This window comes from Rhinopithecus roxellana, chromosome 19, assembly GCF_007565055.1.
Source record: "Rhinopithecus roxellana isolate Shanxi Qingling chromosome 19, ASM756505v1, whole genome shotgun sequence".
Taxonomy (NCBI): domain Eukaryota; kingdom Metazoa; phylum Chordata; class Mammalia; order Primates; family Cercopithecidae; genus Rhinopithecus; species Rhinopithecus roxellana.
The window spans coordinates 60,244,875-60,266,338 of record NC_044567.1 but is presented as its reverse complement, the minus strand read 5'-3'; the positions used below and the strand labels follow the sequence as shown (position 1 = coordinate 60,266,338).

The window sequence follows — 21,464 nt, the reverse complement described above, 5'->3', positions numbered from 1 at the left end:
GGCCGATGCCAGGGAAAGTCTCCTTCACGCCTGCCCTCTGTCGGGTGTGGGCTGGAAAAGGGAAGTCGGTAACCCTATGCTCCGCTGGGTCGAGGGACAGTGACAGCGGGGCCACAGCGGGAGCTGTTGAACGCTGCTGGGTAGGTGGGCAGGTGTCCACGTGGCTGCTGCTCCATCTAGTCCCATTGAAGGCACTTCTCGGCCCAACTGGGTCTTTTTTTTTTTTTTTTTTTTTTTTTTGAGACGGAGTCTTGCTCTGTCGCCCAGGCTGGAGTGCAGTGGCCAGATCTCAGCTCACTGCAAGCTCCGCCTCCCGGGTTCCCGCCATTCTCCTGCCTCAGCCTCCCGAGTAGCTGGGACTACAGGCGCCGCCACCTCGCCCAGCTAGTTTTTTGTATTTTTTAGTAGAGACGGGGTTTCACCATGTTAACCAGGATGGTCTCGATCTCGTGACCTCGTGATCCGCCCGTCTCGGCCTCCCAAAGTGCTGGGATTACAGGCTTGAGCCACCGCGCCCGGCCCCAACTGGGTCTTACAGTCTGGCCCCGCACCCGGAGGGAGGTGACAGCAGTTTTAGTCACCTGCGTCCGTCATCCTCCCATGCACTAGGCATGTTCCTTCTGCTTGCACGCCCCAGCCCTTGATCTTTCTCTAAAGCCCCAGCCATGGTTCTTCCTGAGACCCGGGGTCTCAGGCAAGAGGGTTTCATGCTCAGGAGAAAATAGCGCTAGTTTAAGGCTAAATTCCCTTCCTCCTTCCTCCATCAACCAGTGGCCAACACAGGCTGCATAAACAGCTAGGCAAGGGTGACACCCCTCTCACAGCCCTGTTGAAGGGTAGACTCCACTCAGGGGAAGGGAGCAGGGGCAGGGAACCCGGAGAGAAGAGTGGAGAGGGTGGGAGAAACTTTCAGCCACAGGAGACAGTGACTGCGTCCGTTTCTTGCAGCTGCATCCCATTCCCAAGTTCTGCCAGGCGTTCTCAGCCAAGCACCTCAAACTTGGCAGAAACATCAGGTTTCTTACTCCAGAATTCGCATCCAATGTGCCCCTCCCCCCTGGAGCTAAGCCCCGCTGTGCAAAGAGTTGGTGCATGGGGACTCTGGGCATCTGTCACGGTGGGGAAAGAGGACACGCTGGGCGTAGCGGGTGAAGCTATGGCCAGGCATGCCCAGGACAGCTTTGGTTTACGCTGGTTGTCCCAGTGTAAATATTCATAGTGCTTTTCAGTCTCAACAGTGTCCAGTTGAAAAATAAAATGTACGGTCACCCTAGGCCAGGAGGCCAACCAGCATCGCCCTATGTCCAGATTGGCACGGAGCATCCCCTGGGGGCCCCACCTCTCACCTTCTTCCTGCACCTTCACAGAGGGGACTAGAATGGCGGGGGTGCCTCATTCCTCCCCCGGCAGCCTCCACCCTCCCTGGGGGGCACCTTCCCAGCAGGGACAGTGACCCCAGTGTGCTTCCCCTCCCCCACTCTCCCCCATAGACCTGAACAAGCACAGGCGGTACGAGATACGGATGAGTATGTACAACGCTGTGGGCGAGGGGCCCTCCAGCACCCCACAGGAGGTCTTTGTCGGGGAGGCAGGTGAGCCGCGAACACCCTGTCCAGCCCCAGCATGCCTTTCCCAGCCCCACCCAGTTCAGCTGGAAGAGACGGGATCTGGGCTCCCCATCCCGCCCAGCCCTCCTCCCCTCCCAGGTTTACTCGCATGCTCACTGCCTACCCTGCACACCCTCCAGTGCCCACAGCAGCACCTCGTAACGTGGTCGTCCACGGCGCCACGGCCACACAGCTGGACGTGACTTGGGAGCCACCTCCGCTGGACAGCCAGAATGGAGACATCCAGGGGTACAAGGTAGGGTGCCCTCGGGCAGAGCAAAGAGGTGCATGGATGAGGGGCCAGGTCGGGGGCTGGGGAGTAAGTCATATGTGGGAGGCATGCAGGTCCCCAGGCCCTCCATTCATCCAGCCAGCCCCTGCCGCCTTGGCTATCTGGACCCAATTCACAGAAATATTGTACACCTGAAGCTGAACCACATCCATCCCCTCCAGCGTCCTGAGGGCAGGCTGAGCTTAGGTGCAAGAAACTCTAGCCATCCCTTGGCTCGTACCATCTCTGAGCAGCACACACATCCCTCCCCACCAACCCCCAGCCCCATGCATAACTTAAGACCCCTCCAAGGGGCTTTTGGCCCCATAATTACAATGTTGATATTAATCAGATAGCCAGTTAGCAAAGAAAGCATCACTGCCTAGTATTTGGAAATCACTGTTTAAAAATTTCTAGGCCGGGCACGGTGGCTCACACCTTTAATCCCAGCACTTTGGGAGGCCGAAGCAGCCAGATCACCTGAGGTCAGGAGTTCGAGACCAGCCTGGCTAACATGGTGAAACCCCGTCTCTACTAAAGATACAAAAATTAGCCAGGCGAGGTGGCGGGTGCCTGTAATCCCAGCTATTTGGGAGGCTGAGGCAGGAGAATCGCTTGAACCCGGGAGGCAGAGGTTGCAGTGAGCCAAGACCATGCCACTGCACTCCAGCCTGGGTAACAGAGTGAGACTCCGTCTCCAGAAAAAAAAAAAAAAAAAGGAATGTGTCTGCCTGGTTGGAACAGCTAGAACACATAACCCTTAGCTGTGTCTGCCTCCTGCACCAGTGTCCAGTCGACTCTCATTCTTGGCAGCTGGTTGTTACTCCAGAGAAAAGCCCCAGTGCCATGGCCTAAGTGGGGAGTAGGAGAGACGCAAGGCACCTCATCCCACAGGTGGGAGGAGTGTCAGCAAAGGGGAAGAGCTTACCCAGGTCACACAGCTCATTAATACAGGTAGCCCCAATTTAGGACAGAATCTAGCATAGGAGTCTCATTGCATCTGGGGTGAAGGAGGAGGAAGAAAGGAGGAAAGGCATGTTGCCAAGGAAGCCCTAAAGAAGGATAACACCCCTCAAGGCATTGCCCAGGAGCACCAGCTGGGAAAACTAAACATTGCCCCCCTAGCATATGCCTCCCACAGGAAAAGAAAGGGCCCAGGGCGGTGCCAGCAGCAGTTTGGCAGCCACCAGACTGTCCAGGCTTGGAAGTGGTGAGTTAATATACAGACCCAGGAAAACGTGTGGGTGCACAACACCATAGATAATACAGCAGAGGTCTACATGCTCCAGAAAACATGACCCGTACCTGAGTGGCAACTGTGGACATGAACGGAGAAAATGCTACTTCCTGGACATGTGATAACCAACGTACTGACATCAGCATTCACGAACATCAATGATGCATTAACTTCATCAACCAATGAGCACAGTGAAGCTGATACTGCATTCCAGTCAGACTGCACACAACTGGTGCGTGGCAGGCGCATTCATGCACGTTCTGAGAGCTCCAGTCTTTCAGTTGTCAATGACACGTATTTATTGAGCAGTTATTGTGTGCCCAGCATTGTTCTCAGAGCTGGGAATAACGCAGTGAGCAGGGACAATGTGAGCTCAGATGTTAGAGAGAGAAGACCAACAATGGACAAAGTAAATAATACCGCCAGGTGGTGGTAAATGAAGCAGGTTAGGGGAAAGCCAGATCCATGGGGAGGTTTGAATTTTTTTTCTCTTTTTTTTTTTAGACGGAGTCTTGCTCTGTCGCCAGGCTGGAGTGCAGTGGCGCAATCTCAGCTCACTGCAACCTCCACCTACCAGGTCCAAGTGATTCTCCTGCCTCAGTCTCCCAAGTAGCTGGGATTACAGGCGCCTGCCACCATGCCCAGCTAATTTTTGTATTTTTAGTAGAGATGGGGTTTCACCATGTTGACCAGGATGGTCTCGATCTCTTGACTTCGTGATCCACCCACCTCAGCCTCCCAAAGTGCTGGGATTACAGGAGTGAGCCGCCATACCCGGCCTGAAATTTTGTTTTGTCTTATTTTATTTTACTTTATTTTATTTATTTATTTATTTTTTTTTTTTTTTTTCCTGAGATGGAGTCTTGCTGTGTCGCCCAGGCTGAAGTGCAGTGGTGCCATCTTGGCTAGCTGTCACCTCTGCCTCCCAGGTGCAAGCGATTCTCCCACCTCAGCTTCCTGAGTAACTGGGATTACAGGCGCCTGCCACCATGCCCAGCTAATTTTTGTATTTTTAGTAGAGACAGGGTTTCGCCATGTTGGCCAGGCCGGTCTCAAATTCCTGACCTCAGGTGATCTGGCCTTGGCCTCCCAAATTGCTGGGATTACAGGCATAAGCCACTGTGCCCAGGCAGGGTTTGAAATTTTCAATGGGTTGTTAAGGACTGGGCTCAGTGGCTCACAACTGTAATCCTGGCACTTTGGAAGGCGGAGGTGGGTGGATTGCTTGACTCTAGGAGTCCAACACCAGCCTGGGCAACATGGTAAAAGCCTGTCTCTACGAAAAGAAAACAGACAACAACAGAATTAGCCGGGTGTGGTGGCGCATGCCTGTAGTCCCAGCCAACGGGGAGGGAGGTGGGAGGAGTGCCTGAGCCCAGCCGAGTGAGGGTGCAGTGAGCCATCATTGCGCCACTGCACTCCAGCCTAGATCAAGACTCTGTCTAAAAAAAACAAAAGGGTTGTTAGGAAAGGACTTAATGAGAAGGTGATATTTGAGCAAAAGCCTGAAGGACAACAGGGTCCAAATCACATAGATCCAGAAAGAGAGGAAAGAAGAGCAAAGGTCTCAGGGTAGACAGTACTTGGGGTATACGGAAAGCCTGGTGTGTCCCCAGAGTTCCAGGGAGCACGATGGGACACGGGAAAGCCGGGGCTGGAGCACCTGGGGCCCTTCAGGGCTTCGGCTTTCACTCTGAGTGAAGTCCTCTGAGTGGAGGACTGGGACCTGTAGAGGGTCCCGCTGGCTGCTGCCCTGAACATAGTCTGAAATAGGGAAAGCCCAGAAGCCATGGGGAGGCATCTGAACCATCCAGATGGGCCATGAAGGGGGCTCAGATCAGGCGAGAGCAGGGTGAGAAGTGGCAGCACTCGGTTAGTCCTAACATCAGAGCTGGTAGAATTTGCTAACACCCAGCCTGGCCAACATGACCAAACCTCATCTCTGCTAAAAATGCAAAAATTACCTGGGGATGGTAGCGCAGGCCTGTAATTCCAGCTACTGAGGAGGCTGAGGCAAGAGAATCACTTGAACCCAGGAGGCGGAGGTTGCAGTGCACCAAGATCACACCACTGTATTCCAGCCTGGGCAACAGAGCGAGACTCCGTCTCCAAAAAAAACAAACAAACAAAAAAAAAAATTACTGACAAATTGAACATGGAGTGGGAGAAAAGGGAGGCAACAAGGACAGCCCCAGGGTCTGTAGGATGATGGAGCAGGAGAAGACAAAGCTGGTGAAGGAGGAGGCTGCGGAGATCTGGAGTCTGGTTCCAGATGTGTTTGGTTTGAGACGTCTGTTGGACATTCAAGGGAAGACAGAACAGAGTCAGAGATGTATGTCTGGAATTCAAGAGAGAAGGATCAAACCAGAGATGTGAATTATGGAGTCCTCAGCATGTAGATGGTACTGAAAGCCAGAGATTAGACAAGGAAAGATAGAGAACAAGAGAAGTCTACAGATTGATTGAGCCCTGAAACCAAAAACTGAGTGATGTCTCAGAGCTCATGGGAAGAACATGCTTCCAGAAGGAGGGAGAACCTCTGGAATGGGAGAAAATATTTGCAAACCATACATACGACCAGGGGTTAATAGCCAAAATATGGAAGAAACTCATCCAACTAAAAGGAAAGAAAATGGGGCAAAGGACCCGAATGAACTTTTCTCAAAAGAAGATACATAGGCTGGGCACGGTGGCTCACGCCTGTAATCCCAGCACTTTGAGAGCTCAAGGTGGGCAGATGACCTGAGGCCAGTAGTTGGAGACCAGCCTGGCCAACATGGTGAAACCCTGTCTCTACTAAAAATACAAAAACTTGCCGGCCGTGGCAGCAGGCACCTGGCTGAGGCAGGAGAATCACTTGAACCCAGGAGGTAGAGGTTGCAGTGAGCCAATTTCATGCCATTGCACTCTAGCCTGGGTGATGGAGCCAGACTCTATTTCAAAAAAAGAAGAAGAAGATATATAAATGGTCACCAAGTATCTGGGAAGGTGATGAACATCGCTCAGCCTCAGGGAAATGCAAATCAAAACCACAGTGAGATATCCCATCACACCTGCAAGGATGGCTGTTATCAAAAAGTCTAGCTGTAAGTGGTGGTGAGGGTATGGGGAAAAGGGAACCTTTGCACAACTGTTGGTGGGAGTGTAAATCAGTACAGTCATTTTGGATAACGGTATGGAGGTTCTACAGAAAATTAAAAATAGAACTCCAATGATCCAGCAATCCCACTACTGGGTATTTATCCAAAGGAATTGAAATGAGGCTCTTGAAGAGCTATCTGCAGGCCCATGTTAATTTCAGCATCACTCACAGTAGCCAAGATGTGGAAATAGCCTAAATGTCTGTGAATGGATGAATGAATGAAGAAAATGTGGTTTATACACAGTGGAATACCATCTAGTCTTGAAGGAAATCCTGCTGTTTGCAACAACACAGATGAACCTGCAGGATATTACACCAAATGAAATGAACCAAGCACAGAAAGACAAATACTGCATGACCTTGCATATATGCGGAATCTAAAATAATCAAACTCATAGAAACAGAGAGTAGAGCGGTGGTTGCCAGGGGCTGAGGGAGTGAGGGAAATAGGGAGACGGTCACAGGATACAGCGTTTCAGTGAGGCAGGATGAATACGATCTAGATCTAATGTACAACATGGTGATGACAGTTAATGACACTGTATTGTACACTTGAAATTTGCTCAGAAGGTTCTTACCACAAGAAGATGATGAACATGTTAATTAGCTTGACTGTGGTAATCATTTCATAATGCATATGTATATCAAAACACCATGTTGTATACCTTAAATGCATAAAGGTTTTGGGTTTTTTGTTTTGTTTTGTTTGTTTGTTTGTTTTTGAGACAGAGTCTCACTCTGTCACCCATGCTGGAGTGCAGTGGCGCAATCTCCACTCACTGCAACATCCACTTCCTAGACTCAAGGGATTCTCCTACCCCAGCCTCCCAAATAGCTGGGATTACAGGCACCCACCACCACACCTGGCTATATACAGATTTTGTCAATTATACCTCAATAAAGCTCAAAAAAGAAAAGAAAGGGCAGGGAAGTGGGCAGAGTAGATGGCAGGTTCGTGATTATAATGGTGCACTCCTATGCCTGCCCCTGTCCACATAAGGCATTTGTTTATCCAGCAGATATTGATTGAGCACCATGGATGTGCCAGCCATGATTCTAGGTGTTTGGGTCCCAAGGGAGCCACATGGACCAAGATGCCTGCCCTCTGGAGCCTGCATTCTGGCAGACTCATCAGTGTGCACTGCAGCTCAGCAGTGTGCCCCGTGAGGACCAGGATCTGGGCTCAGTCCCTTTATGTCCTTTGCACAAGTGTCAGTCCCTCTCACTATGAATCATCAGCTAACAAAGGTCTGCAGAATGCAGCACTCACAAACAAGACGCACCTGCCGGAGTGCCTGGTTTGTGAAGACAGCTGTCCCTGGGTTCTAGGCCCTGACCCATTCCTCACCCCAGAGCATGACCACAGCCATTGGCTCTTCCTCTCCTCCACCTCCCCAGTGGCTAGCTCCCATAGGTAGGGCAGAAAAGCATTCTGAGATATGTTTCCTCTTTTCATGCCTTTTCCTGACCTCACTTTTTTTTTTTTTTTGACTGACTCTCACTCTGTTGCCCAGGCTGGAATGCAGTGGCACTATCTCAGCTCACTGCAGCCTCCACCTCCCTGGTTCAAGCGATTCTTCTGCCTCGGCCTCCTGAGTAGCTGGGATTACAGGCACCTGCCACCATGCCCAGCTACTTTTTGTATTTTTAGTAGAGATGGAGTTTCGCCACGTTGGCCAGGCTGGTCTCAAACTCCTGACTTCAGGTGATCCACCTGCCATGGCCTTCCAAAGTGCTGGGATTACAGGTGTCAGCCACCGTGCCTGGCCTGACCTCACATTTTCTTCCAGTTGTCACCCATTCATTTGGCCCCTTAACAGCAGAATTCCTCAAAAGAATCTTCTATATTCACTACCTCCAATTCCTCTGCTCTCATTCTCCCTTGAACCTGCTCCAAGTAGGTTCCCGTCCCCGCCACCCCACCGAAGCTCTTCCTGCCAAAGTTGCCAGTAATTCCTGTGGCGCTCATATTAAGTCAAACAGCAGGCTTATCCCGCCTGACTCAGCCGTTGTGTTTGACACGTGGATCTCTCATTCCTCTTAAAATACTTGCTTTCCTCGGCTTCCCTCGCTAGCTGTTCCTCCCCACCAACCACTGAATGCTCTGAATGCTGGAGGCCCCCAGGAATCAATCCATGACCCTCTTCTCTACCTAAGAGAATCCATTCATTCTCCTAGTGTGCACTCACGGCAGATCATCTGTGTCATCAGCCATGACCTTTCCAAATCTGACAGGAACTTTGTTAACCGTTGTACCCCCATTACTATGAATGCACGAGTGAATGAATGATTTCATAAATGACTGCCTCAGCTTTCATTCATCTACCCATACGAGAAGGATCTGCTTTTTATTTATTTTTATTTTATTTTATTTTAGAGATAGAGTCTTGGTCTGTTGCCTGGGCTGGAGTGCAGTGGTGTGATCTCAGCTCACTGCAACCTTCACCTCCCAGGTTCAAGCGATCCTCCTGCCTCAGCCTGCCAAGTCACTGGGACTGCAGGTGCACGCCAACACTCCTGGCTAATTTTTATATTTTTAGTAGAGACAGGGGTCTTGCAATGTTGCCCAGGCTGACCTTGAACTCATGGTCTCAGGTGACTCCCCTGCCTCAGCTTCCCAAGTGTTAGGATTACAGGTGTGAGCCACTGTAACCTGCCCTCTCCCCCTTTCTAAAAAAGAAATTTCTACAAAAGAAATCCCCATCTCTACAAAAGAAAGAGCCAGGCGTGGTAGCACTTGTATGTAGTCAGAGCTACCTGGGGGGCTGAGGCGAGAGGATGGCTTGAACCTGGAGGTCAAGGTTACAATGAGCCAAGATCATGCCACTGCACCCCAGTCTGGGTGACAAAGTGAGACCCTGTCTCGAAATAAAATAAAATAATATAGGAGAGAGGGCCAGGCATAGTGGCTCACACCTGTAATCTCAGCACTTTGGGAAGCCAAGGTGGTTGGATTGCCTGAGCCCAGGAGATCAAGGCTGCAGTGAGCTGTGATTGTGCCACTGCACTCCAGCCTGGGCAACAGAGTGAGGCCTGCCTCAAATAAATAATAAAGAGGGAGAGGTATTGGAGAAAAGCAAGGATTTCATGGTGACAAGATGCCCTAACTGCCACCCATACATGCCAGTGGGGACACTGTTATTAGCTCTTTCTCACTTTATGGGCTTCTTCCAGGGAAACGAGAAATTGAAAAGCCGGTGACATGCAGAAACCTTACTGGCCAGCAGGGGGAGCCAAATGACCTCCAATTCTGCACGTGGGCTGGGCCCGACTGGCGGCTCCCTGGATGGCCTCAGTCCTGGAACTAGCAGAAGTGTTAACCCGTGCTACATAGGAAGTGATTGAAAACAATGGCCAGGCTCGGTGGCTCACACCTGTAATCCCAGCACTTTGGGAGGCCAAGGCGGCGGATCATGAGGTCAGGAGATCCAAACCATCCTGGCTAATGTGGTGAAACCCCATCTCTACTAAAAATACAAAAAATTAGCCGAGCATGGTGGCGGGCGCCTGGGTCCCAGCAGAGGCTGAGGTAGGAGAATGTCATGAACCCAGGAGGCGGAGCTTGCAGTGGGCTGAGATCGCGCCACTGCACTCCAGCCTGGGCGACAGTGTGAGACTCCGTCTCAAAGAACAGAAAGAAAAAGAAAACGCCATGAAGCATTTGTTGTGTTCCTGGCCTAAAACCTTCTGCAGCCATGGGGTGCCTTAGGAAACTGGCCAAGTACCTGGGTGAAACCCTTAGAACCTGCACCCCTCAGGTGGACCCCAGGAAGTACGTGTCCTTAACCTCACTGAACGTACAACAAAACTGCAGCTCCGGGCCGGGCGCGGCGGCTCAAGCCTGTAATCCCAGCACTTTGGGAGGCCGAGACGGGCGGATCACGAGGTCAGGAGATCGAGACCATCCTGGCTAATACGGTGAAACCCCGTCTCTACAAAAAATACAAAAAACTAGCCGGGCGAGGTGGCGGGCGCCTGTAGTCCCAGCTACTCGGGAGGCTGAGGCAGGAGAATGGTGTAAACCCGGGGGGCGGAGCTTGCAGTGAGCTGAGATCCGGCCACTGCACTCCAGCCTGGGGGACAGAGCGAGACTCCGTCTCAAAAAAAAAAAAAAAAAAAAAAAAAAAATGCAGCTCCGGAAAGTCACCTGGGCAGGTCCCGCTGCTGTAAACGGTGCAGCTAGGATTCAGCCTCCCGCTGCCCGCCCTGTTGGCCGAGGCCTTTCTCTGCAGTGAGCCTCCTTCCTGTTAACCAGCAGCTGCTGATACAGCGGGCCTGGGGTGGCCCTGAGACTCTGCATCCCTCACCAGTTCCCAGGTGACATGAGGCCACCAGTGCTTGCACCACACTCTGTCCGGATAGACTCCACACTGCCTTATCTCCCCAGCTCAGCCTCCCGTAGGACAGATTTGCTTTATTCCTCCAGGAACTGTACTGAGTGCTGATGTGCCAGTGCTATGCTAAATCCTCCAGGCATGGCAGGAAACCAGACACCTGGGGGCCATGCCCTGGAATTTACTGTCTGGCAGAGACCAGGGTCTTGGCTGTGAAAAGGAAGGTTCCAGAAGGGTTTCTAAAACTGTTCTTAAAGACTTTCTTTTTTTTTTTTTTTTTTTTTTTTTGAGATGGAGTCTTGCTCTGTCGCCCAGCCTGGAGTACAGTGGCATGATCTTGGCTCACTGCAACCTCCACCTCCCAGGTTCAAGCGATTCTCCTGCCTCAGCCTCCAGAGTAGCTGGGACTACAGGCACCTGCCACCATGCCTGGCTAATTTTTTTGTATTTTTGGTAGAAACGGGGATTCACCATGTTGGCCAGGCTGGTCTTGAACTGCTGACCTCAAGTGATCCACCCACCTTGGCCTCCTAAAATGCTGGGATTACAGGTGTGAGCCACCACGCCCGGCCTCTTAAAGACTTCTCTACTGTTTCCTAGGTGACTCACAGCAATGAAGGTGTCTCTTAGACTACAGGTCAGCAGGGACAGGAGGGACGCTCGTTTTCCCTGTCCCCCTCACTCCCACTTCTTCTGTTTCCACAGATTTATTTCTGGGAAGCCCAGCGGGGTAACCTCACGGAGCGAGTGAAGACGCTTTTCCTGGCTGAGAACAGTGTGAAGCTCAAGAACTTGACGGGCTACACGGCCTACATGGTCAGCGTGGCCGCCTTCAACGCCGCTGGGGATGGGCCTCGGAGCACCCCAACCCAAGGCCAGACCCAGCAAGCAGGTGGGAGAGGGGGCCCTGATGGGGGGTAGGTCGGTCACAGGGGGTTGCAAGAGAATCCACCCAGCATCTGGGCTCTTGGCAGGCATGGAAGCAGCTGCCTTATTTCCCCGAGGATCTGGGCGCAGTACCCAGGTCCCCGGAGACGCCCTCCCGAGTGGGAGAGCCCAAGCTCAGAAAAGAGAAGCTGTCCCGATAAAGCCTTGAGAAATCCCCGCATCTCATCCCTGTCCTCCCTACCCTTTGCCCCGCCTTGCAGAGGGACGGTCAGCACCCCAGCCTTTCCCAGCCAGCTTACTTCTGCTCCCTGCCTTCTTCCCACCTGCCTTCCCTCTGTCTCTCTGGCTTTGTTCATTCCACAAATACTGATTGTCTTATGAGCCTGTGCCATGCTAGATGCTAGGGACACAATGTTGAGACCAACAAGGTCCCCGCCCTAGTGCGGGGGGACAGATCATAAGCAAGTTGATGACGTAAATGCAGAAGGGGGTCAGCACAGGTGACCTAAGAGTGGGGCAGGAGTGGGTGGATGGCTCTGGATAGGTTCACCCACAAAGGCCTCCCTGAGAAGGTGAGATTTGAATGAGAAGAGGCCAGCAGGGGCCGGGCGTGGTGGCTCACACCTGTAATCCCAGCACTTTGGGATGCCAAGGCGGGTGTATCACCTGAGGACGGGAATTTGAGACCAGCCTGGCCAACATGGTGAAACCCCATCTCTACTAAAAATACAAAAAATTATCTAGGCGTGGTGGCACGTGCCTGTAATCCCATCTACTCAAGAGACTGAGGCAAGAGAATCGCTTGAACCCGAGAGGTGGAGGTTGCAGTGAGCCAAGATTGTGCCACCGCTGCACTCTAGCCTGGGTGACAGAGCGGAAAAAAAAAAAGAAAAAGACAAGAGGCCTGCCATGGGATGCTCAGGAGGTGGCAGAGGGTGCTGGGGGTTCCAGGCAGAGGGAACAGCAGGTGCTAAGGACTGGAGGCTGGAGAAGAACCAGGGAACGTAGAGAAAGCCAGGTGGCTTGCAGGAAAATGGGGTGAGAACTCGGGGTGGGGAATTGGGATTGGGATTAATTATAAGTACAATGGACCACACGTGGTGTCTCACACCTGTAATCCCAGCACTTTGGGAGGCCAAGGTGGGTGGATCATTTGAGGTCAGAAGTTCGAGACCAGCCTGGCCAACATGACGAAACTCTATCTGTACTAAAAAAAATACAAAAATTAGCTGGGCGTGGTGGTGCACCCCTCTCCAATCCCAGCTACTCAGGAGGCTGAGACAGGAGGATCGTTTGAACCTGGAAGGTGGAGGTTGCAGTGAGCTGAGATTGCACCACTGCACTCCAGCCTGGGTGACAGAGCAAGAATCTGTCTTAAAAAATAGAAAAATTAAAAAGTACACTGGGAAGCCACGGGAGGGCTTGAATAGTTGAGCAACAGGGTCTGGTTTACATTTAGAGAAAAGTGCCCCGACTGCTGTGCAGAAGATGGCCTGGCAGAGGGGAGAGAGTTGAGGCAGGGAGGGGAAATCAGGAGGCTGAAGGGTGGCAGGTGCAGAGGAGAGGGCACTGGTGAGAATCCTGCTGCCTGTGTGCAGAGCGAGCCTGGTAGTCAGGCACTGTCACACTTAACCCTCCCAGAAGCCCGCAGACAGGCAGGGCAGGCAACACCCTCATTTCACGATGAGCCAGGGTCGCCCAGGTAGTTATGCTACTTGTCCAGGGTTGCCCAGCTGGTCACTGGGGGAGCAAAGGCTGGAACCCAGGATTTCTGAGAGAACCAAGTGTTCTGTCCTGGTGGTCTGGAATACTGGCCTTTTGCCCCAGCCTCCCTTGAGTATCTTGTTCACCCTGCTGCTTCCTATGCTGTCAGTGACATGTGGCTTTTAAAGAGCTACAGAGGACACACCTGTGGCATCAGTTTCTCATTATGACCCTCTTTGGGGGCAAGCCCTGGCTCCAGGGAGCCCTTTCCCTCCACTGCCCCCAGGGTCTGACTGTGGCCAGGATGAGCATGAGCCACTGAATGTACGAGTCTGTCCGTCTGCCTCCTGTCCCAGCCACTCTCTTGTCAGTGTCATCTGCCGGATGCGAACCCCAGGGAACCCGAGGCTTCCGTCACTGTGGCAGCAGGACAACATGTTCTGTCCCACGTCCCTGTAGCACAGAGCAGGCAGGAAGGGCCCCCTGAGCTCACCTCCCTCCTTCAAAGACACTCGCTGACTCTGCCTCCCGGGGCTGGAGCCGGAAGCGGGTCTGGATTGGCTCCGGCTTGGTGGGGAGGCAGCACTGGACAATAATAGCCTGGTCATCCTCCCCGGGCCAGCTGAGGATGCTGCAGATTGGGATGCTTCCTTCCCTTCCTCTGTCCTCCCCCTCAGGGGAGCCCCGCCCCATGTTTTCGGGGTTGCCACAGGGTTCTCAGTCCAAGAAAACATTTCTCCCGGAGGGTCTGACTGTCCTTGGCGTGGCTCCCCCTGACTGCATGGGGCCTCAGTGACAAGCCCTGGAGCCTCAGGAGGAGGGGAAAGCCATCTCCGTCTGCTGTGTTCTGGCATCTTCTTTGTTTAGCACCCACCGAATGTTCTGAGGCCCAGACACCCCCTACCCTCTCCTCCATGGAAGCCAAAAGACGAACCCCACAAAGTCAGGAAATGGCCTTGCCCCATGATGACCCTGGGGGTGTGACAGCTTGTCCCACACTCATAGCCCGGGCTCAGAGCCACTTAGCAGGGAGAAGCCTGAATTCTGCAACTTGAGGGAAAAATCGAGTTCTCTTTCTTCCCAGTTCTTAGGACTCCGATACTGGAAAGTTGAGAGAGGAGAGGAAGGGGGCCTGATGACCTCCAGTGACCCCTCCTGCCCGCCCTTTCTGACGAGCCCCACACTCTTGTTCCTCCCGGGCTCAGACCCAACACTCCCGCTAGCTCCTTGGAGCTGCATCCAGGGCTTTGAACTTCCACAGAAGAAGGAAACAAAAACCTTTTGCTGTATCCCACAGCCCCCAGCGCTCCCAGCTCGGTCAAGTTCAGTGAGCTGACCACAACCTCGGTGAACGTGTCCTGGGAAGCCCCGCAGTTCCCCAACGGCATCCTGGAGGGCTATCGGCTGGTGTACGAGCCCTGCAGCCCCGTGGATGGTGAGTGGACACCCCAGCATAGCTCCCCAGCCCCTCACTTTGCAAAAGCTCACTCTCATATCCGCATCCATCACAGCCACTACATGAGTGAGGTTCGGTGAGAGTCTCCCCATCTTATAAACACAGAAACTGAGTCCCAGACAAGGGAAAGGGTGTTTCCAAGGTAAAACAACAGCAAGTTGAGGGCAGAGTTGGAGGAGAGATCCAGGTCTCCTAACTTCCAGGCAGAGAATCGTCAAATATATTCTTCCCCCTTTGGTCAATGGAAACAGGGAGGAAAGGAAGGGAAACCTGAGTGGACAGGGCTCTGTTGAGACCATAAAGAAGAGGGGCAGCCAGGGGCGGCAGCTCACGCCTGTAATGCCAGCACTTTGGGAGGCCGAGGCAGGTGGATCACCTGAGGTCAGGAGTTCCAAGACCAACCTGGCCAACATGGTGAAACCCTGTCTTTACTGAAACTACAAAATTAGCTGGGCTAATTTTGGTGGTGGTGGGTGCCTATAGTCTCAGCTACTTGGGAGGCTGAGGCAGGAGAATCGCTTGAACTCGGGAGGCAGAGGTTCCAGTGAGCTGAGATCACGCCACTGCACTCCAGCCTGGGCAACAGAGCTAGATTCCATCTCAAAAAAAAAAAAAAAAAAAGAGAGAGAGAGAAAGAAAAAAGAAAAGAAGAGGGGAGCCCCTGAGGGTGCTACTTTGCACTTTCCCAAACCTTAGGGTTCTCAGCTTTACTGTGTGTTAGTCCTTCTTTAGCTTTTGTGGGAGTCAGGAACCCCTTTGAGAATCTGATGAAAATCTGACCAAAGCTTCAGAGCCTCTCCCCAGGAAAATGCACAAGACCAGGGAGGTCCCTGCACCCCCCACTGCCATCTGTGGACCCCAGATCAAGAGCCCTGCTCTGCAAATGACCTTGCTCTTGTCCTTAACCCTGTTCCTCTGAGTGGTCTTCCAACCCCTTCCTCTGGGCCCCAGCTGGGACTGTGCCCCATTTCTGGGCTCCTAGGCTGGTCTGCGCAGCCCCTGACAGTGAGCATCTGGCACCTGCCAGCCGTCTACCCCTGGTAACATGCCTAGAAATCCCTGCCATTTTGTTACCAACCAACAGCCTATGAGGACGGGATTTAGGTAGGAAGGAAACTGCACTCCTCACTGCCTGGGACTAGTCCCAGCCAGGTGCTGGGGGTGTGGCTGACCTCTGGAGCCACCCCTCTCACTCTCACCCCCTCCAATCACTGAGCCCGGCAAGAACAAGGGGCGGAGCCCTAGGACCAGTAGTTCTGGGTCAGCCCAGGGAACAATGGCCCTCAGTCTTCCCTGCCACCACCTGGGTGCCAGCAGCTCATTCTGCAAAGGGGAGCTGTGTGTTAGAACACCAGGGGGCAGCCGGGCCCCGGCAGGAGATCTAGTCAGGTGCAGGGCCAGAGTGGGGCAGAGGACAGCAGTCCCCGAGACAAGGTACAGGGGGCCAGCACAAGCCCTCTTCACAGGGGCCTCAACCTGGCCTGTCCAGGACCCTCTCGACTTGACCGATGTGAGTTCTTTGCCTTCCAGGTCCACAGTCTGGTGGGATCTGAACAGTGTGGCTCAACTCCACGGCCCTACACGTTCCCATCTTCCCAGAATAGCCCAGTTAATAAGTGCAGCAAGACGAGGCCCCACCTGGCCAGCCCAGTGTCCATACCCCAATTCATCCTGGGTTCAGGTCAGCAGCAAACCAGCCTCACAAGAGCCCAGCAGCCCCCACTGTCCTGTAGGGAAAACCAAGGCCCAGGCAGAGGAGGGCTTTGTGCAGAATTGTCAAGGAACAAGTAGCCAGAGCCGCTGTTCCTGGTCCCGGGGTCATTTCATTCTTTCAGGAAGCCCCTCTGAGCCTACTTTGTTCCATCATTCAATAATCCACTTAGTGGCCAGGCGCGGTGGCTCATACTGTAATCCCAGCACTTTGGGAGGCCAAGGCAGTGGATCATCTGAGGTCAGGAGTTCGAGATCATCCTGACCAATATGGCAAAATCCTGTCTCTACTAAAAGTACAAAATTAGCTGGGCGTGGTGGTGGATGCCTACTCGGGAGGCTGAGGCAGGAGAATCGCTTGAACCCAGGAGGCGGAGGATGCAGTGAGCTGAGATCATGCCATTGCACTCCAGCCTGGGCAACAAGAGTGAAAATCCACCTCAAAATAATAATATTAATAATGCACTTAGTCAATAAATAGGTCAGGTTATTGTACTTACATTTACAGGTTACAGGTTATTTTACTTTACCTACATGCTCTGTTATTTTACTTAAAGTTCATAACATCCCTGCTAAGATGCTGTGGCCACCCTCACTCGGCAGAACAAACTGAAGCCAGGTTAAAGGACATGCCAGGGCCAGCGCCATCACTGGGTCTGAGCCCAGCCTCCTGGTCGCAAGGCATGTCTCTCACTGGTGACTGGTGTGCTTGAGGGACATGGGAAATGACACTAGTCCCGGCTTCCAGGGAGGCTGGCAGTCAGGAGTGTTTGGATTCGTGAAGCACAGAGCAAAGCCCCACCTCCTGAAAGCTGGCCCAAGCCTCCCCTCTAGTTGCTGTGATTTGGGGTGCTGAGGCATCCTCACTTTTGCCTTGAAAAGCTTGGTGGACTGGGCACAGTGGTTCACGCCTATAATCCCAGCACTTTGAGAGGCCAAGATGGGAGGATCACTTGAGGCCAAGAGTTCGGGACCAGCCTGGGCAACATAATGAGACCCTGTCTCTACAAAAATTTAAAAATTAGCTGGGCATGATGGTACACACCTCTAGTCTCAGCTACTTGGAAGGCTGAAGGTGGGAGAACGGCTTGAACCCAGGAGGTCAAGTCTACAGTGAATCATGATTGTGCCTGAGCAACAGAGCAAGACCTTGTCTTTAAAAAAAAAAATCGTGGCAGATATAGGTGATGGAGGGCCATATGAGCTCCTGGCTGAACCCCAGAGGTGGAGCTGGAGCCGGGCTCAGGTGGAGGACCTGGTCAAAAGTGTGTCCCCCCAACTGTGGGCTTTTGGTATTTTTATGGAAACACTTCCTGAAAAAATATATGATTCTAGTCCCATGGGATGCTGCATAAGGGAATAAAAATGGAGGTGGAACGTATCTGGGCTGCAGAGGTTACATTAAACAGGATGGCAAGTGTTCTCTTTTCTTTAGATGCTGATGGACCCTGTGGCTACTCAGTAGACACAGACAGTAGTAGGTTTTCTCAAACTGACTGAGCCATGGAGCCCTTCTCCCTGAGAACAGCAGGCAGGACCGTGCTCTGAGCAATGTGGCTGTGTAGGCTGGAGGAGCATTTCAGCCTAACCTCAAGGAGTGAGGCCCCTGCCCAGGGTCCCGGGGCCCAGGCCACAGCCGCTTCTCCTTCCCCGTGGCCTCCGGTGCCCTCAGGGGGCCCTGTGCCTGGTGGCCTCTGCAGTCCCCACTTGTTGTGCCTCCCCCAGGCGTCAGCAAGATCGTGACAGTGGATGTGAAGGGGAACAGCCCCCTGTGGCTGAAGGTGAAGGACCTGGCGGAGGGGGTGACCTACAGGTTCCGCATCAGAGCCAAGACCTTCACCTACGGGCCGGAGATCGAAGCTAACGTCACCACAGGCCCCGGAGAAGGTAGGAGAGCAATGGGCCAGGCGTATCCTCCACACAGCGGTTCAGCCCCCTCAGTCGGAAGGGGCCCCCGGTGTCAAGAGCTGTGCTGGACCCTGGAAACAGAGTGGAGGACAGAGCTCACTCTTTCCCCTGGTGCCCAGTGACCACTCCCTCCGCTCCCTCCTCCTGGATTCTGCACTTTGATTAATGGCATCAGTGTCCTTGGGTTCCTGAAGCCACAAACCCTGAAGCAGCGCCCCCTCCCCTCCCGCTTAGGCCCAGCCCACAGGCCTGGCCTGGCCACTGCGCCTGCTCCGTTTTTTCTCTCCCCGCTAATTGCGCGGCCTCCTTCACTTCCGTCCTGGAAGGATGCAGCCTGGCAGGTGCCCCTGCCTTTCACCCAGCCAGACCCATCTTCCCACGCCGCTGAACCACCCCTACCCTCCAGGCAGCGGTTCTCAGAGCAGGGCACACTAAAACGCACATTCCCAGGGTGGATGCTTGGAGGGACTGATTTCCTGGGGCTGAGGTGGGACCTGGCAATCTGCACTTACACAAAAGCCCCTGGAGGCTGTGACAAAGTGGCACCTTGAGAAACACCGGATGCAGCAGGTCACCTATTCACAGCCAGGGCCCTGCCTCCCCCACCTCACCACCCACCCCCTCCGCAGAATGCCCTTTTGTGTGTAACTGGCCCTACCGCACCACCCCTCCCACCCCAGGAAGTCTTCCTTAATCTTCTGCATTGTTATGGTGTTGTTGTTTTGGTGGTATTTTTTTGTTTGTTTGTTTGTTTTTTGTTTTTTTTTTTTTTTTTGAGACGGAGTCTCGCTCTGTCGCTCGGGCTGGAGTGCAGTGGCCGCTGGAGTGCAGTGGCCGGATCTCAGCTCACTGCAAGCTCCGGCTCCCGGGTTTACGCCATTCTCCTGCCTCAGCCTCCCGAGTAGCTGGGACTACAGGCGCCCGCCACCTCGCCCGGCTCGTTTTTTGTATTTTTTAGTAGAGACGGGGTTTCACAGTGTTAGCCAGGATGGTCTCGATCTCCTGACCTCGTGATCCGCCCGTCTCGGCCTCCCAAAGTGCTGGGATTACAGGCTTGAGCCACCGCGCCCGGCCACAATGTTTGTTTGTTTTGAGACAGAGTCTCACTCTGTCATCCAGGCTGGAGTGTAGTGGTGCAATCTCAGCTCACTACAACCTCCACCTCCCAGGTTCAAGCAATTCTCAATCTTCAGCCTCCCAAGTAGCTGGGATTACAGGTGATTTCCACCACGACCAGCTAATTTTTGTATTTTCAGTAGAGACTGGGTTTGGCCAGGCTGGTCTCCAACTCCTGACCTCAAGTGATCCACCTGCCTCAGTCTCCCAAAGTGCTGGGATTACAGGCATGAGCCACCGCACCCAATCGCCTCCTTTAAATGTCCTCTTCACCTCCCTTTCCCTCCCACCCCTCCTCCCCCAAGGCATTTGCCATGGTCAAGGTTTAGCCCTCCACAGTCCCTGTTACCAGTCAGTGTAGACTGTCCTGTCCTGAACACAAAAGCCACCTCCCAGGCCACTCTGCTGCCTCCCTCCTTAAGAAGGGGTACAGCCCATCCCGGACTTCCCCTAAAATCCCATCTCCTCCTCTGCCCTGCCCTTGCAGCCAGGAGTGGCGAAGGCCTCCCCTCCCTAGGGGCCTGATTAGCCTGACTCAGGAGGGGAGCCAGGCCTGGGAGCCCAGCCGGTTCTGGTCTGTCACCTGCCCTACAGGCCATCTTACCCTAATGGCTCAGGCTGGCTATGCTTCACTTTTTCTTTCTGGCCAGTCACTTTATATTTCGCACAGTCTGGTTCTGCAAAGAAGCCCTGGGCTCTAGGGCAAACTCAGGACAAAGCCTGCAGGAGGGCCCAGGAGCCACCCAGCCGCTGTCCTTCATCTACCCCCAGCTCCGCCCCACACTGCCTCTCACCTGAGCCAGCTTTCTGGGAAACAAAAGTAGGAGAGAGAGCTGGCAGGCAACTGAGGACCAAGCGTTGGCAGTGGCCTGGGGACAGGAGAGGCCTGTGCGGAGGACAGGTTATTCTATCCTGAGGCTTGAAGTGTCCCAGGTGGGAGGTGGGAGGAGAGAAAGGGCAGAGGGTACAGATAAGGTAGTGGAGGGCACTCTGAGAAAGAAAGAACCAGCAGGGCACAGTGGTTCACGCCTGTAATCCCAGCATTTTGGGGGGTCAAGGCAAGTGGATTGCCTGAGCCCAGGAGTTCAAGACCAGCCTGGGCAACACAGCAAACTCCCTCTCTACAAAAACAAAATTATCCAGGCATGCTGGTGAATACATGAAGTCCCGGCTACTCAGGAAGCTGCGGTGGGAGGATCGTTTGAGCCCAGGAGGTGGAGGCTGCAGTGAGCTGTGATCGTGCCACTGCACTCCAGCCTGGGCAGCAGAGTGAGAACATGTCTCAAAAAAAGAAATAAGCCATCCTCCCCACATGGTGTGGGTGCAAGGCGGGGTCTGCAGTGGGGAAACATGCAGCCAGGCAGTGGTTGGACTCACTGGAAGCTCCTGGCCCCAGAGAACATACAGGCTCCATCCTCAGGCCTGAGCACTGTCCTGTGCGGGATAAGAGTACAGGGTCCTAAGGGCTGCCTGCCCTACCACACTCTCTCAGGCGCGTCCACCCCACCTGCCTCTGCCCTTAGGCTGCAGACAGTCTGCTCCTTAGGGAAAGAAGGAAATGGTGCCCTCCAAGGCCGTGGGGTGGGCATAGGGGCCGGGTGGGGCTGCCAGGTTGTGTGAGCAATGGGTTGGGCATAGGGGCTGGGCGGGGCTGCCAGGCTATGTGAGCGATGGAGTGGGCATAGGGGCCGGGTGGGGCTGCCAGGCTATGTGAGCGATGGAGTGGGCATAGGGGCCGGGTGGGGCTGCCAGGCTATGTGAGCGATGGAGTGGGCATAGGGGCCGGGCGGGGCTGCCAGGCTATGTGAGTGATGGAATGGGCATAGGGGTTGGGTGGGGCTGCCAGGCTGTGTGAGTGGGTCCCTGGCCTCCTGTCTGGCCTGCTGGCTCTCCAGGGCCCTGGGGGAGCATCAGTGTGAGGCTGGACTCTGCTCTCTTCCTGGCAGGCATCCACAGAGTCCCCCCACCAACAAACCAGGTGGCCACCCACTCATGCACTGGTTCCCTCCCTCATCCCCTAAGCACAGAGGAAGCACCTACTGTGTGCCCAGTTCTGGGGGTACAGAGCCCCACCTTTGATGGGGAACAGGA

General features: G+C 53.7%; 1 protein-coding gene across 2 annotated transcripts in view; it reads left to right on the top strand.

Moving 5' to 3' along the window:
* Positions 1 to 21,464, top strand: part of SDK2 (sidekick cell adhesion molecule 2) — a 317,206-nt gene that overhangs the window by 269,666 nt on the left and 26,076 nt on the right. For both annotated transcript variants that reach the window (XM_030924058.1, XM_030924057.1), the window contains 5 exons: positions 1,491 to 1,592; positions 1,748 to 1,863; positions 11,297 to 11,483; positions 14,481 to 14,618; positions 18,075 to 18,236. In XM_030924058.1, the coding sequence (XP_030779918.1) occupies positions 1,491 to 1,592; positions 1,748 to 1,863; positions 11,297 to 11,483; positions 14,481 to 14,618; positions 18,075 to 18,236 (705 nt within the window). The remainder of the gene's footprint in view (positions 1 to 1,490; positions 1,593 to 1,747; positions 1,864 to 11,296; positions 11,484 to 14,480; positions 14,619 to 18,074; positions 18,237 to 21,464) is intronic.